Raw genomic sequence first — 13,093 nt, forward strand, 5'->3', positions numbered from 1 at the left:
CTCATGACCAGTGAGGGTAAAGACCTGAAAGGAAAAACTGCAACTTCTAGAAGTGCTGGGGAGCTAAGCAGCCAGTAGCTTTGGCTTTGATGCTCAGCCTTGCCTCTTACAATGGCCCTGATGTCATCAAAAACCTCCCATGCCTTCTCTTAAAAACTGGGATAATTTCATCCACCTCACAGAAGAGACGCAAGAATTGAACTAAGATGTGATTGTGAGTGAGTGTGAGTACCTAGCAGAGCTGCCACACAATGTCTTCTTTTATATCTTTTCAGGAAAGCTGGGGCCTAACAGATGGTCACCCAAACCCCTCCATGGTTGAGCCTGTAGAATTGCATCACACGCAAGAAATAAAGCTGTCCATCTTTAAAAACAAATATAAAATATGGCTTAATGGTGCAAGCAACCCAAATGTCCACTCACGGATGAGCAAAAGGTGGCATATTTACAAGGAAATATTATGCAACCTTAAAAAGGAAGGAAATAAAAAAAAATAAAAATAAAAATAAAAAAAAATAAAAAAGGAAGGAAATTCTGATACATGTTGCAACTTGGTTGAGCCTTGAGTACACAGTCACAGAAGGGAAAATATCATAAGATTCCACCTAGATGAGGTACCCAGAGCAGTCAAATTCAGAGACAGAAGGTAGAATGGGGCTAGGAGAGGAAGAAATGAATGGTATGGTTTATAGAGTTTCAGTTTTGTAAGATGAAAACGTTCTGGAGGTTGGCCATATAACAAAGTGAATGTTCTTAACATTACAGAACTGGACATTTAAAAATGGTTAATTGGGACTTCCCTGGTGGTCTGGTGGTTGAGATTCCATGCTACCAATGCAGGGAGCGTGGGTTCGATCCCTGTTCAGGGAACTAAGATCTGACATGCTGCACAGTGAGGCCAATAAATAGCTAAATAAATTTTTTAAATAAAATAAAAAAATTAAAATGGTTAAGATGTACATTGAATATATTTTACAATTAAAATATTTAAATAAATTTAAAAAGCAAGTTTAGACACATATAAATTTATTCATTGTAGTTCTGTTTATAATAGCAAAGGGTTAAGAACAATTTGAGCTTCCCAGGTAATGCTAGTGGTAAAGAACCCACATGCCAGTGCAGGAGGCATAGGAGATATGGGTTCAGTCCCTGGGTAGGTCGGGAAGATCCCATTAGGAGGGCATGGCAACCCACTCCAGTATTCTTGCCTCGAGAATTCTATGGACAGAGGAGCCTGGTGGGCTATAGACCGTAGGGTTGCATAGAGTTGGACACAACTGAAGTGACTTACCCTAAGCATACAAGGATAATTTAAATGCCCATGAGTTGGAAACTAAACAAATGATGTTATGTTCTTACCACAGTCCATTATGTAACTGTAACAAGAGAAGAAACTCTCTCCAAGTGCTTATATATTTATATATAAAGTATACTGCTTTATACTGGCAAGGGGAAAACACTAATGTAGGACAGCATGTTGTCCTTCAGTCCCTCAGTCAGGTCTGACTCTTGGCAACCCATGGACTGCAGCACGCCAGGTTTCCCTGTCCTTAACTATCTTCTGGAGCTTGCACAAACTCATGCCCATTGTGTCAGTGATGCCATCCAACCACCTCATCCTCTATCACCCCCTTCTCCTCCTGCCTTCAATCTTCTCCAGCACCAGGATCTTTTCCAATGACTTGGCTCCTTGCATCATGTGGCTAAAGTATTAGAGCTTCAGCCTCAGCATCAGTCCTTCCAATTAAAATTCAGGTTGATTTCCTTTAGGATGGACTGGTTAGCTCTCCTCACAGTCCAAGGGACCCTCAAGAGCCTTCTCCAAAACCACACTTCAAAAGCATCAATTCTTTGGTGCTCAGTCTTCTTTACAGTCCAAATTTCACATCCATATATGACTACTGGAAAAATCATAGCTTTGACTAGATGGACCTTTATAGGCAAAGTAATGTCTCTGTTTTTTAATATGCTGTCTAGGTTGGTCATAGCTTTTCTTCCAAGGAGCAAGCGTCTTTTAATTTCATGGCTGCAGTCACCATCTGCAATGGTTTTGGAGCCCCCCAAAAAGAAAGTCTCTCACTGTTTCCACTGTTCCCCATCTATTTGCCATGAAATGATGGGACCAGATGCCATGATCTTCATTTTTGAACGTTGAGCTTTAAGCCAACTTTTTCACTCTCCTGTTTCACTTTCATCAAGAGGCTCTTTAGTTCCTCTTCACTTTCTGCCATAAGGGTGGTGTCATCTGCATATCTGAGGTTATTGATATTTCTCCCGGCAATCTTGATTCCAGTTTGTGCTTCATCCAACCCAACATTTCATATGATGTACTCTGCATGTAAGTTAAATAAATAGGGTGAAAATGTACAGCCTTGATGTATTCCTTTCCCAATTTTGAACCAGTCTATTGTTTCACGTCCAGTTCAGATTTCTCAGGTGGCAGTAAGGTGGTCGGTATTCCCATCTCTTTCAGAATTTTCCACAGTTTGTTGTGATCCACACAGTCAGACTTTGGCATAGTCAATAAAGCAGAAGTAGATGCTCTACTGGAACTCTCTTGCATTTTCTATGATCCAACGGATGTTGGCAATTTGATCTCTGATTCCTCTGCTTTTTCTAAATCCAACTTGAACATCTGGAAGTTCTCAATTCACATGCTGTTGAAGCCTAGCTTGGAGAATTTTGAGCATTACTTTCCTAGCATGTGAGATGAGTGCAATTGTATGGTAATTTGAACATTCTTTGGCATTGTCATTCTTTGAGATTGAAATGAAAACTGATGTTTTCCAGTCCTGTGGCAACTGCTGAGTTTTCCAAATTTGTTGGCATATTGAGTGCAGCACTCAATATAAGACAATATAAGTATATACTATCATATAAAAAGGATGGAGGAATGGACTAAGGGTATAATATATTTATGTTTCTGTTTATACATAAAGAAACTCTGGAAAGAAGAGAAGAAATTTATGATAATGGGTATGTATGGCAAGGATAGCATGAGAGCCAGACAATAGAGGGTAGGGGTGGATGGGAAATGTTTACTAGAAAATCTTTACTAATTTGTAAATTCTTGGACCTTGTGAATTTATCATCTTTTCAAAAAAAATAAATAATTTGTGTTTTAAAATATATATTTTATTGTTGAGGATAAAAATTATTAACAACTTATCTCAATTAAAACTGGGATGTTAACATCAAGATACAAGGTTTCTAATGCTCGCTTCGGCAGCACATATACTCAAGATACAAGGTTTCTCCAATTTAGGTCCATTTCACAAAAGATAGAATACACAGAAGAACTATACAAAAATGATCTTCACGACCCAGATAATCACAATGGTGTGATCAATCACCTAGAGCCAGCCATCCTGGAATGCAAAGTCAAGTGGGCCTTAGGAAGCATCACTATGAACAAAACTAGTGGAGGTGATGGAATTCCAGTTGAGCTATTTCAAAGCCTAAAAGATGCTGCCGTGACAGTGCTGCACTCAATATACCAGCAAATTTGGAAAACTCAGCAGTGGCCACAGGACTGGAAAAGGTCAGTTTTCATTCCAACCCCAAAGAAAGGCAATGCGAAAGAATGCGCAAACTACCACACAATTGCACTCATCTCACACGCTAGGAAAGAAATTCTAAAAATTCTCCAAGCTAGGCTTCAACAGTACATGAACCGTGAACTTCCAGATGTTCAAGCTGGATTTAGAAAAGGCAGAGGAACCAGAGATTAAATTGCCAACATCCGTTGGATCATAGAAAATGCAAGAGAGTTCCAGTAGAGGATCTACTTCTGCTTTATTGACTATGCCAAAGTCTGACTGTGTGGATCACAACAAACTGTGGAAAATTCTGAAAGAGATGGGAATACCGACCACCTTACTGCCACCTGAGAATTCTGAACTGGACATGAAACAATGGACTGGTTCAAAATTGGGAAAGGAATACATCAAGGCTGTACATTTTCACCCTATTTATTTAACTTACATGCAGAGTACATCATATGAAATGTTGGGTTGGATGAAGCACAAACTGGAATCAAGATTGCCGGGAGAAATATCAATAACCTCAGATATGCAGATGACACCACCCTTATGGCAGAAAGTGAAGAGGAACTAAAGAGCCTCTTGATGAAAGTGAAACAGGAGAGTGAAAAAGTTGGCTTAAAGCTCAACGTTCAAAAATGAAGATCATGGCATCTGGTCCCATCATTTCATGGCAAATAGATATGGAACAGTGGAAACAGTGAGAGACTTTCTTTTTGGGGGGCTCCAAAACCATTGCAGATGGTGACTGCAGCCATGAAATTAAAAGACGCTTGCTCCTTGGAAGGAAAGCTGTGACCAACCTAGAAAGCATATTAAAAAGCAGAGACATTACTTTGCCAACAAAGGTCTGTCTAGTAAAGCTATGGTTTTTCCAGTAGTCATGTGATGTGAGAGTTGGACTATAAAGAAAGCTGAGCGCCGAAGAATTGATGCTTTTGAACTGTGGTGTTGGAGAAGACTCTGAGAGTCCCTTGGACTGCAAGGAGATCCAACCAGTCCATCCTAAAGGAGATCAGTCCTGAATATTCATTGAAAGCACTGATGTTGAAGCTGAAACTCCAATACTTTGGTCACCTGATGCCAAGAACTGACTCATTGGAAAAGACCCCGATGCTGGGAAAGATTGAGGGCAGGAGGAGAAGGGGATGACAGAGGATGAGATGGCTGGATGGCATCACCAACAAAATGGACATGAGTTTGGGTAAACTCTGGGAGTTGGTGATGGACAGGGAGGCCTGGCGTGCTGCAGTCCATGGGGTCACAGAGTCAGACACGACTGAGCGACTGAACTGAACTGATTCTAATCCTGCCTCTCAAGGCTCACAGCCAACAGGGAGGACTCAGCAAGCAGCTCAGTTAAACGAGTGAAGTCTATGGACTGACCTTGTCAACAATCTTCAAGTTACAGCCAGCCTTCAGCAGGGTTTCCACAAGTTCCACATTTCCAAGATCAGCAACTACATGCAAAGGAGTCTGCAGCCTCTGCCATGAAAAATTTCAAAAATATAATTCAGCATGTTAAAGAGAGAAGAAAGTTGCATAATAAAAAGACAAAGGGAAAGCAAAGGTGTCCTCCACAGGCATAAGGGAAAACAGATAAGCTAACTTATTTTTAAACAGGAACAGGAGACATTCATTGCTGTTATTTATAACAATGAAAGATTGAAAGGAAGTTACATGCTTAATAAGGAGACTCATGAGATAAATTATGGTATATGCACATATGGGAAAAGTAGGCATCACAAATAACTTCTTAAAATAATTTCAATAAGGGACACCTACAGTAGTAAGTTCATAGAGATACAGTGAAATGGTGTGTCGAGGAGGCAGGAATAAGGAATTACTGTTTAATGAGTATGAGTTTCAGTTTAGAAAGATAAAACTCTGGAGACAGTGTGAGAGTTATGCACATGGTCAATATGCTTAATGCCACCTAACTGTACACTTAGAAATGGTTACAATAGTTAAGTTTTATGCTACATCTATTTTGCCACAATAAAAAATAATTTCAGAGATTTGTAAAAATGGAAAAGTGCTTGTAACATTTAAAACCTTAGGGAAAAACACTCTCTGGCTGAGCTCAATTTACATATAAAAATAGAGGAAGAGAAGAAATTGCATTGGTGATGTTAAGAATGATAACATCTAGATGAAGGGATTAGAGGTTATTTTTATTGCCTTCTTGATGCTTTTCTCTATTTTGCAAATTCCCTACATTATAGTGTATAAAAGGAGTGTCAGCTTTTAATTCCTTTCTGAAATAACCATTTTCCTACAAAAAGGACAAGAGAGTCTCAGAGAAATAGATGAAATCACAAGAAAATCACCCGTCTTACACCTCCCACCAAAAGAAACTCTGATGTGAAGGCATTTCTAAAATATTAACACGGACAGGAACACTGGTTGTGATCTAGCCCCACTCCTACACCAGAGGGAGGAAGCGACTCTCCCAGCGTCACACAGCTGGGCAGAAGCATCTAGTCCAGGACTCTTCCTCCCAGAGCACAGGGCCAACCTGCTTGGCATGTTAACAGAATTAATATCAAAAAGCATTCACTAAAGACCCACTTTTAGGTGGCAATGCGCCCCTCTGGAGGCTCATTATCTAAGATATGGAAAAAACACTGACAGACTGATTGAAAGTCTGCACCAACATGGAACAAAGACAAGTGTCACACACCAAATACTCATAAAACCTCCCAATGGCAAAGCTGCTAGAAGTCCAGAGGGCAGGAAATGCAACCTAAATATTAAGAGAGCTCTCTTTCTTTGGGGGGATTAGAACCAAATTGTAAGTTTTTTAGCTTATTTATGTCTCCTTACTGTTATACACTGTGTGTATTCCTAGTCTAACAAAAACCATCAGTGATGAGGAGTTTGACACCCTGGGTGGCGGTCTAGCAAGCCTCATTTGCTGGAGTGGAGGTAGCCAATTCTGGTGAAACCAGAACCACTTATGAGTTCTGTCCTTGTGGAGAGAAAGATGCTGCCCATAAGAAAAGATCTGGGGCATTAACATATCTGAACACACATGTATGTTTAATAACAAGGGGGATTTCTCTTCCCCCACACTTTTGGGATAGAAGAAGACCAGGGAGGAGAATGGTCCCTGGGGAAGGAAGGGACGGACAGGGAGTTAAGTCCCCATTCAGCTCAGGGCACCAGCGACCTCACAGGTTGGAGCTGGAGCAGAGATGGCAATCAGTGCTCTGGCTTCACAGATGAGGAAACCGAGGACTACCCAGTGGGTAAGTTCAGGCATCCTCACCAATCATGGCCACTCCTGACCTTGGAGGGGGCAGCCAGGAAGGAGGGAGAGGTCCCGAGGCTCATGGGTTAAGACCCCTCTCTCTGAGAGTTTTCCTTCCCACTCCTGGCCTCTGGAAGAGGGCAGCCTGTCCCACAGTGGGGCCCGGTGCAGACAGCACCCACCCCCATCCTCTTAATTCTTCCATCTCAACATTTCCATTTCTAGCCAGTGATGGATGCCTTCTATGGAACATTTGATTCTGTTCCAATGGACTGAATTCATGGTGATTTTTTAAAAAAAAATTTCAAGAGGTCTCTTTTGCCTTTGGGCAAAAAGAAGATACATTTACCGTCTGTCATACAAAGCTTCCTTCTGGGGGAAAAGGGTTCTCTGCCAACTACAACATTTCATACTGGGGGAGTAGCTTTTGATTTAAAGAGGCTCTGGCAATTTACCTCCGAGCTACTGTTCATCTGTCCAAAGCACTGGGCCTGTTAAATGTGAACAGTTTAATAATGCACTGGCTGAATCCCAGTTGTGCATTTGAAAAAGACAAAATATGTGTGTGCAAGTGGGAGTGAGGGTGAGAGAAGGAAAAGGATAAAAAATGAATGTGCCTGTTCCTCCCAGGTACCTCGAACTTGATCAAAACTACCCCTAAACACACACTGAGTTGAAACAAGAAAATTGACTCTCCAGGTTCTGACTTGCTGGCTTACCAGATTTAAGATATCAGCGTCATGCCGTGCACTTAATAAGCTGTTCACCACTGTGACATGGTTGTTGAGAACAGCTAAATGAAGAGGGGACACCTTCGGCTGCAGAAACAAATGACAATTTCAAATTCAAAAAATTCTGGCTTCAACATTCAGATAAAAAAGTGACCCATTTCAGCAGATAACCCCCTGAACACTGACACGGCCCAGCATGGTGGTGAGTCCTTCAGTAAGTCTTTAGCAATCACTTGCCTGCCGAGGTCGCACAGCTAACATGCTCACCAGCAACCCCCCCTCCCGCATCATTTATTCTAGAACTTGATTCTGAACACCTACTATAAGCCAGGCTCTCTTCAGGATGCTAGGGGTTCAGTCAGAGCCTATGAATGGATGAAATCTATGGTTTTTCCATTAGTCCTGTATGGATGTGAGAGTTGGACCATAAAGAAGGCTGAGCACTGAAGAATTGATGCTTTCTAACTGGGGTGCTGGAGAAGGTTCTTGAGAGTCCCTTAGACAGCAAGATTAAACCTGTCAATCCTAAAGGAAATCAGACCTGAATTTTCACTGGAGGGACTGATGCTGAAGCTGAAGCTCCAATACTTTGGTCATCTGATATGAAGAACTGACTCACTGGAAAAGACATGATGCTGGGAAAGATTGAAGACAGGAGGAGAAGGGGATGACAGAGGACGAGACGGTTGGATGGCATCACTGACTCAATGGACATGAGTTTGAGTAAACTCTGGGAGATAGTGAAGAAAGGGAAGCCTGGTGTGCTGCAGGCAATGGGACCACAAAGAGTCGGACATGACTGAGTGACTGAACAGGAACAAGGGGTTCAGTGGTGAACATGGCCCAGCCTCAGGAATCGTTCATCAAGTAGGGAAAGTGACATTGATTTTTTTTAAGTCACAAAATAAATATATGGTTACTAGTTGTGTTAAGTACCTTGGAGGAAAACTGCAGAGTAGTAAGATAGCATATGTGTGGGTGGGCTGAGGGCCAAACTTGCCAGAGGTCAGAAAAAAGCTTTCCTGAAGAATCGACATCTGAGCTCAAATATGAAGACTAAGAAACTACTGAATAGCTTAACTGCGGGACTTCTCAGAGCCTTCAAAGAGCTAAAGTGCAGTGGGAATAACCACAGTAGCAGTCATATTCCATATTTCCTAACTTGCCTTGAAATAGGGCTTTTTCTCCCTAGAGCGGGTTGGAGGACTAACACCCCCTCACCAAGGGTACAGTCCATGCTCAGCCCTCCCGCCTGTGCAGTCTGACCACCGTGTATTTGCCAAACCCCTACAGTCTGCTTTCCTCCCCTGTTGTGGCTAAAACACCTGTCTTCCAGCCACGTGCTCACCTCCAGCGCAGGATTCTCACCAGCTCTGCCAGGCTCAGTGCCCCCCTGCACACTCACACACACACAGCCTCTGGCTGCCTCACTCCTACCCAGCTGCCCCTGGTCCCGGGGGCTCCAGAGAAAACACCTCCCTGGGGGTAGAAAAGGCAGCTGCAGGATGAAAAAAGGCGAGGAGGACACAGGTAAGGTATGAGAGTCAGGTGAGGGGCATCTAGTGGGGAGGGGTGGGGTTGGGGCACAGGGAGCGGATGCAGTGAAACCGTGTGGACCACAGAAGCTGAGCTGAGAAGCAGAGAGAGTGGAGAGAAGGGGTGCAGATGCCTCGAGGGTGGGTGCAGAGAAAGGGGCATGGTGCTGCTCAAGCAGAGACGATGACGTTAGTCAGCATCAGGCACGCACATACAACGTACCCTCCCAAGGGTACTAGTACACACTCACGTCCCCAGTAGTTGAGTTCAGTTCAGTCGCTCAGTCGTGTCTGATTCTTTGCGACCCCACGGACTGCAGCACGCCAGGCCTCCCTCCATCACCAACTCCTAGAGCTTGCTCAAACCCATGTCCATTGAGTCAGTGATGCCACCCAACCACCTCATCCTCTGTCATCCCCTGCCCCTCCCACCTTCAATCTTTCCCAGCCTCAGGATCTTTTCCAAGGAGTCATTTCTTCCCATCAGGTGGCCAAAGTATTGGAGTTTCAGCTTCAGCATCAGTCCTTCCAATGAATATTCAGGACTGATTTCCTTTAGGATGGACTGGTTGGATCTCCTTGCAGTCCAAGGGACTCTCAAGAGTCTCCTCCAACACCACAGTTCAAAAGCATCAATTCTTTAGCACTCAGCTTTCTTTATAGTCCAGCTCTCATATCCATACAGTTAATATTCTCATATCCCCAGCAGTTAATACTGTTTAAAACACTAGGCTGACAGCTTTTCAGTCACAACCAACCCCAGCAGTTAGGTCTTCTATTCCACACTTTACATACTGAGAGAGTCAATTCCTAGGCAGGTTGATAAGAAGTCCGGGTCCCTGAGGAGGAGAAAAGGGTCTGGGGCTCTCAAAGAGGAGACAGGGGTCTGGAATTCTCAAGGAGGAGGAAATGACAAAGTCTTTTTTTTCTCTCTACATTCCGTAGTCTTAGTCACAGAAAACATTTTTGCTTTAAGCCCAGAACTGATGATAACACAACAAACAACTCAGTTTAAACTCTGTACTAAGGATTATATAACAACAAGGTATCCTGCTTGAGGACAGTTTCTCCTTCTTGAAAACCTTCTGACTAATCCTGTTATCTTAAATTGTATATTATGGGAGTGGGTCTGGTAAGATCTTTCTATTGTTAGTTCTAATCCTGTCATCTTAAAATGTAAATTGTGGGAGTGGGTCTAGTAAGATCTTTACCACCTTAGACATTCTTTTGATTCACTGTAATAAGTAATTAAAAAGTATCTAACTCCCTTGCTAACACCAGCAAGGGGGGCACTCTCCATCCCCCTTCAGATGTCTATGTCAGAAGCTTTCTCTGCCCCTTCTTATACTTTAATAAAACTCTGCTACACAAAAGCTTTTGAGTGATCAAGCCTGGTGCCTGGTCCAGAAGCTAAATCTTCTTCTTTGGAGATCCTGAATCACCTAAGCTATCAATTCGAGACACAGAGGTTAAATCACCTCCTGAGGCATCTGAGCTAGGAAGTGGCAGAGACAGGATTTGAACCCAGATCTTTCTGACTCCAACATCAACACCAGCCTCCTTCCCACAGGGGTATATGGATGGAAGAAAGATACAGTGATTGAGCAAAGAACCCAGCAGTACTCAGAGAAGGAGGAAAGGAGGGGCAGATGGGACCTAAAGCTGTGTACATCAGACTATCCAAGGGTGAGCATGGGCAGTCGGAGACAGATGGGGTAGAGGGGCAGGCTTTCCATACAGACCTCTTCTGCTCTGGGAGGGCCTGGTTTCTATGACACCTAGCATGAAAAAAGAGAACAGATCCCTAATCCCAGGGACATAGGGAGGGCCCTTCCTGCTGGGACTACCAGCCTTGCTGTGACCCCAAAACCTCCTGAGAAACAGGAGGCATCCTTGGATAGACCAGGCAAATTCAGAGCTTCTCATGCCATTCTCCAGAAACTACCAATCCTGGTTTAAATCACATCCCTTCTCTCCAGTTAATACAATAAATAGTAATGGCTTAAGCAAGATCAGAGGAAAGAATATTCTCCCAGGAGAAATGAAAGTAGAGTGAAAAATAGCATCTAATTCCAGCACAGATGGCCTTTGTTAATTTTGCCAGGGCCAACTTCAGAAAACCTAAATCAGTACAAATGACTGACTTTCAAAAGAAAAACAAAATCGGTCAGCAAAGGGGGAAAAATAATCCTTCTCCTGCCTATTAACAGCAGCTTCATCATTTTCCCAGACTGATAAATTTAATACAAGAATGGCCATCTCCAGACACATGAGAAAGTTTAACTGCGGCAAATATAAATATTTAAAACACAAAGATTTCGTTTTGTTCAGGAACTGCAACAACTTTCTAAAATTCAGCCCTCGGATTCTATTTCTCATGATTAAAAGTCAGTCTGCAAAAGGAGTTGGTCAGCCCTCCCAGAAAGAATTCCTCCTTTGTGATCACCGTTCCTCCCCTTCCCCTCCCCAGTGTATCTGCAAGCAGCATCTTACAGCACAGCCAAGCCTCAGAACTGGGATCCAAGTCCATGTTACCTTAGACTCACTTCCATCTTCTGGTGCAGATCAACGTTCTCACTGAGAAGAAAGCTGACAAGTGATGCACGGCCATTCTGGGTTGCACTGATATTGATCTGTAAGAGACAGGTGGAGAGAAAAGGCAGGGAGGGATTCCCATTAGAATCCAGCATGCTTTCTGGTGTTCTTCTCATGGTTATCAATGAATACAATGAAACAGTATGACTCTTTTTTTTTTTTTTTTTCCTAGTATGACTCTTTTAAAGAGAAAATTCAATGTGCTTCTGATTATTGGGCAGGGGGGTGGTGCTCTTTGTTGCTTCTAGGTGAAGAGTCAGGTCCTAGGCATGCCTCAGGCAAATATGAGCTAAAGCCAGGAAGTACGAAGTGAACTGGGGCCAAGTCTCTCTGTATAACCAGCTAACCCTCTCCTTGAGCCCGAAGAGATGAACTTGGTATTGGCCCCAGAAATGCCTCAACCCTCTCATTCTGACTATTTACTAGCTACTGTCCCCTTGCAGGCACCACCTCATAACATCATGAAAGTGTTAGTGGCTCACTTGTGTCCAACTCTTTGCGACCCCACGGACTGTGGTCCACCAGGCTCTTCTGTCCATGGAATTCTCCAGGCAAGAATACTGGAGTGGGTTTCCATTTCCTCCTCCAGGGGATCTTCCTGACCCAGGGATCAAGCCCATGTCTCCTGCGTTTCCTGCATTGCAGGGGGATTCTTTACCACTGGGCCACTTGGGAAGCCCCTGATTATCCTGTCCTCCTGCAAAAGTCCTTGCAAGAAGAAAAGCTTAAAGATAATAGCGTATGGTTCTAAGCCACTGTGCTTTGAGTTGGTTGGTTATAAAGTGATAGGCAAGTGGAACAAATACTCGCAGGATTGATACACACTCTGACCAATGGGAATCTAGCTTGAGCTAAATGCCTAAATGACTTTGAACAAATGGCCTCTCAAGGATGGGCCTCTATGTCTTCCTCTGCACAGAACCACCTATATTATTAGTTTTCCATTGCTGCGAATAACAAATCACCACAAATGTAAGTGCCTTAAACAATACAGATGTATTATCTTACAGTTCTAGAGGTCAGAAGCCTGAAATAAGTCTCACTGAGTGAAAAGAAAGTCCTATAGGGAGGCCTTCAGGAGAATCCATTTCTTTGCCTTTTTCAGTCTGTAGAAGCCACACACACCCCTTGGCTCTCAGCCCTCCTCCTTTACCTTAAAGTCAGCAATGGGGTGCTCAGTCCTTCTCATGTTACATCCCCCTGACTTCTGCCTCATCCTTCTGCTTGAAAGGACCCTTGTGATTACATTAGGCTCACCTGGATAATCTCTTTGTAGGGTCAGATGATGATCAACCTTAATTCCCCTTTGCCCTGTGACTTCACAAACTCACAGGTTCCCAGGATCCTAATGTGGACCTCTTTGGGGGCTGTTATTCTGCCACCCACACCATCCTACCTCTTTTTCTCAAATCATCACAATACTTGGGAAATACATGA

At 43.2% G+C, this 13,093-nt stretch overlaps 1 protein-coding gene across 1 annotated transcript in view; it reads right to left on the bottom strand.

The window, feature by feature from the left end:
- Positions 1 to 13,093, bottom strand: part of ANKDD1B (ankyrin repeat and death domain containing 1B) — a 61,092-nt gene that overhangs the window by 11,204 nt on the left and 36,795 nt on the right. Inside the window, 3 exon segments of the mRNA XM_061158331.1 lie at positions 4,929 to 5,027; positions 7,515 to 7,613; positions 11,608 to 11,694. Of these exon segments, the coding sequence (XP_061014314.1) occupies positions 4,929 to 5,027; positions 7,515 to 7,613; positions 11,608 to 11,694 (285 nt within the window).

This window comes from Dama dama, chromosome 12, assembly GCF_033118175.1.
Source record: "Dama dama isolate Ldn47 chromosome 12, ASM3311817v1, whole genome shotgun sequence".
NCBI lineage: Eukaryota > Metazoa > Chordata > Mammalia > Artiodactyla > Cervidae > Dama > Dama dama.